This window comes from Dipodomys ordii, unplaced genomic scaffold, assembly GCF_000151885.1.
Source record: "Dipodomys ordii isolate 6190 unplaced genomic scaffold, Dord_2.0 Scaffold303, whole genome shotgun sequence".
NCBI lineage: Eukaryota > Metazoa > Chordata > Mammalia > Rodentia > Heteromyidae > Dipodomys > Dipodomys ordii.
Window position 1 is genome coordinate 219,530 of NW_012267519.1, and position 4,203 is coordinate 223,732.

The 4,203-nt window shown below is 44.8% G+C and overlaps 1 protein-coding gene across 1 annotated transcript; it reads left to right on the top strand.

Annotated features, from left to right (window-relative positions):
- Window positions 1–898: 898 nt before the first annotated feature.
- On the top strand, window positions 899–3,858 carry Tmsb15a (thymosin beta 15a). Its single transcript, XM_013036590.1, has 3 exons — window positions 899–996; window positions 2,412–2,516; window positions 3,534–3,858. Exons 2-3 carry the CDS (start codon window positions 2,417–2,419, stop codon window positions 3,569–3,571), a joined length of 138 nt encoding a protein of 45 aa, XP_012892044.1. The 5' UTR covers window positions 899–996; window positions 2,412–2,416; the 3' UTR covers window positions 3,572–3,858.
- Window positions 3,859–4,203: the final 345 nt, after the last annotated feature.

Below are 4,203 nucleotides of genomic sequence, written 5' to 3' on the forward strand. Positions count from 1 at the left end.
TCAATACAAAGTGTTATGAGAGTATGGAAAAGGGGATAGAGTGCGGTGGGGAATATTTCAGACAACCTTTAATCAACACAGTGGGTTTTGATCTGTGTAGATCTACACCACATGTGTAGATCATGTGGAAAATCTGGGGAGCAATCTGGACAGTTCTACCTCCATTTTGCCTTAACACTTAATATTCTGGGTGAGTACCCAAATAATGACCTTAAACTTTTGTCTCTTCAAGTAACAGAAATATTCAGTTTCTCCTCACAATATTGTCATTTATTGTGGAATTTTTATTTCCGTCTACTGACATGTTTTTGTCTCTTGCGCAAGCAAAGTGTTATGGATTGGAGAACATACAGATAGTCTCGGCAGATTCTCCCATGATTATTGTAATTTGTCTGATATCAAATTTTAGTGGAAGCGAAAGTGAGAAACGTGTCTTCTACATAGGACTGCATCATTTCACAGAGATGTCCAGCTGCGGGCGTGGATGAACTCGTACCCCCCACCTTCACCATGAGCAGCATTGCTGCTCTTCTGCCTGGCTAAGGATTGGGACAGAGATCACTGAGTTTCGCGTCCGTACCACGGTCATCTCAATATTCTATTTAAAAAAAAAAGCGGAGAGTGCTTGAAAGATTTGATTCCAGGGAAATGCCGACCCCCTAGGCAGAATCGGTGAGAGGAAGTCGGCTCTCCCTTGGGTTCTCCCCGGGCGAGTCCGAGGCGGGGTCTTCAATGGCGTCTTAAAGCCGGCTGGCGAGTGGCAGGGGTGAGGGTGTAGCAGCTAGTGCTGAGATTCCGAGCTGCCGCCGTGGGAGGAGGAACCGAACGGTCCGGGATCCGCCGTCCAATCGGAGAGGTCTGGGGCGAGGCCTGAGGGTGTGGCCTGCTACAAGACTTAAAAAGACCCGCGCGGAACCGTTCAGCTACCCAACCGGCTCCGAGCCAGCCAGCGTTCTACTCCTGCCAGCGTCCTCAAGGGAGCCACCAGGCCTCCAGGTGAGAACGCGTGGTCCGGTCGGAGTCGGGGACCGTGAGGACGGGAGGGCGCGCGGGGCATGTGCGGGATTTGGGGAGGAGGAGGCGGCGGTCCGGGCCGATGTTTCGCGTCTGCGCGGCGGGTGGGTCGTGTGAGAGGCCGCGCCTTTGTTTCCTCGGGCGCAGCCTCCAGGTTTTCAGTTAAGGATGCTGAGCCTCCCGGGCGTCCCCGGACGGCCGGAGCCGTCCAGCCCTGTCGCTGCAGTTCCCAGACGGGGAGGACCCGGAGGAGGGTTGGGGCTACTCTGGAAGGGCTTTCAGGGTCTTGGCCCTTGGCTTCTTCACCCCCATTGGGCTAAGGCACACGACAGCGATAACAGGTACTTTGAAATGCACGCAAACTGCTCCTGACCGCCCGCCCTGCCATGATTCTGTTAATCCCAGGTTCGCCAGCGTTTCCTTTGGCGTCTGATCGCAGAAACAAGACTCTTGGGGCAGCCTTGACTGGACGGGGGCGAGTTTGGAACTTGTGGCTGCTTGGGGTCCTCTCCACTCTACCCTGGGCACTGGCCCTGCCTTCTCCCACCAGGGTGGGGCGAGGCATGCAGAGGAGAGAGCTTTCCCCTCTGGTGTGTGTGGGCTCCTATTGTCTCTTCTGAGCAAACCCGGAATGATTGGTGGTCACCAAACGTCTCGTGCCCACAGCCAGGCAGCTTACCTTCTTGCCTCTTACCGTGTACCAAGAACACAGGGTGAAATGAGACAACTCATTCTGCTGAAGTCTCACTTCAGATCCTAATTAGCTATTCTTTCTAATAGCATTTACAAACCAGTGACACCAAGATTGCATATCATGTGTAATTGGTTAGACTGAATTAAATACCTCCTTTTACTGTAGCATCTTAGTCTATGGTCTTTGGACATTTAAAATAGAAAGAAATTAGTTCAACTGTGTGTGTATGTGTGTTGCTGTTTTTCACTCAGAAAATGCAAAAAAAAAACCCTGTAATTGAATAGAAAGTGAAGATACTCAAATAGTTCTACCCTCTATTATCACACAATTCAGCCCTTGTGGTAAGCCTCCTCCTCCTTACCCTTATCTTCATCCTCGATCTTCTGTCCTTATCTACTCTGGTGCTTCTGTCCCCTCCATTTCAGAATTGCTGTGATTTTAGAAGTCAGACATATTGGCTCTGGGCTTATTGGGCGTCATAATTTTAGTGTATATTAATTCATCATCACTGCCTACCAAAAGTAATTATGTGAAATTGAGAATATTCTAATAAAAACGAGACTTTTCTAAGGTTGATTTCTGTTTCCTGTTAAAATAAGCAAAAAAATATACATTGTTATTAAATGAGATAATATTTTACTTTTGCCTCTGGATCTGATGATTGTTCTGAATAACCTTAAAATTTGATTTTTCACTGTTTTAGTCAAGATGAGTGATAAGCCAGACATGTCCGAAGTGGAGAAGTTTGACAGAACAAAACTGAAGAAAACTAATACTGAGGAAAAAAACACTCTTCCTTCAAAGGAAAGTAAGTCATGTAGGATTTCTAGTTGAATCAAACAATGGGCAAAGTTAATCTGTAAATAAGCCTATCAGTTTTGTTCTCCAGAATTTCTCAAGGAAGATTTCTAGACAAACAATATATTCACAGATGCTGCAGAAAACTTTTTGTTATGTCAACATTATTTGAGAACTCCAAAGTAAGTCAAAATTATTGAAAAATGGGCTGGGAAGGTGGCTCAGTGGTAGAGCCCTTGCCTTGCATGCCTGAGGTCCTGGGTTCAATTCCTCAGCACCACATGAGCAAAAAGAAAAAAGCCGGAAGTGGCGCTGTGGCTCAAGTGGTAGAGTGCTAATCTTGAGCTGAAGAGCTGAGAGACAGCGCCCAGGCCCAGAGTTCAGGCCCCACAACTGGACCCCCAAAAAATTATTGAACAGCATAATTTGGGGGCTGGGAAGGTGGCTCAGTGGTAGACGCTTGCATGCATGAGGCCCTGATTTTGATTCCTCAGCACCACATAAGCAGGAAAAAAAAAGCTAGAAGTGGAGCTATGGCTCAAGTGGTAGTGTGTTAGCCTTGAGCTGAAGAGCTGAGGGACAGCACCCAGGCTCAGAGTTCAGGCCCCACGATCGGACCCCCCAAAAAAAGAAAAGCATAATTTGCTTATTGTTTTGATACATTTGACAAAATTATTTGTTTTACTTTTCAAATTTACATAGTCTATGGGAAAATGGAAACAGTGCAAAAAAACCATAGTTGATGTGAATTCTAATGAATCTTGAGATAGTTTACATTCATGCACAAGGATTTCTAGTAATGATTTCTGTTTGTAAATTTAAAGCAGGTATCATAGCATTCAGTGACTAATTCCTTTCTAATAATTTTAGGGATCAAACCCAGGACCTGTGCATGCCAGGCAAGCACTCTACCACTAAGCTATTACTCCCCCCTGCCAGTCTGGTAGCAAAGAGCTCTTTTGCAAAAAACAAATTAATCTTATGAGAACGTTATTCTTATGACTTCTTATTTTGTTTTTCTCCCCAGCTATCCAGCAGGAGAAAGAGTGTGATCAAACATCCTAAAATGCAGATTGCCTCTCAAGAGCAAGCTTCAACATCACCTGACATTCTTGCTTAATTTAGGCTTATTTCTGTAAAACTATGTGTTTGTGGAGACTTGAGGTACCTGTAGATGATTTCTCTTCTATATTCCCTGGCTAAGAGGTCAACAGTAGCCAGTGTCCCCTTAAATTTGTTTTTAAATTGAAATTTCAGATGGTAGATGACATGCTGTCAGTAATCTCACTATTGATGACCTTTGTGGGTGTGGTCCTTGTGCCCCCTACAGAGTGAGTCGGTTTAACCTATAATGGGTGCCTTCTGCTTCATAATTTTGTAGTCTCTTAATTTTCATTTACAATAAAGCATTAAAAATATAGTCATAATCTTCCCGTGGTTTATTCTTAGTGGTCTTCTTAGGAATTAACAGTACATAAGTGTACCCTTTCAGCTAACCAAAATGGTTGAAGAAAACTATTAACAGATGAGTCATGTGGGAAATAGTCTTTTTGCCTATTCACCTCCCCAGGAACTTTGTTGGACCTTGATCAGATACTTCCAACATCTACAATTCTGAAGAAATGAATTTAATCCAACTATATTATTATAACAGTTCAAACTGGCAATGCAACAAGGGGTGCGTAGAAATGAGCATG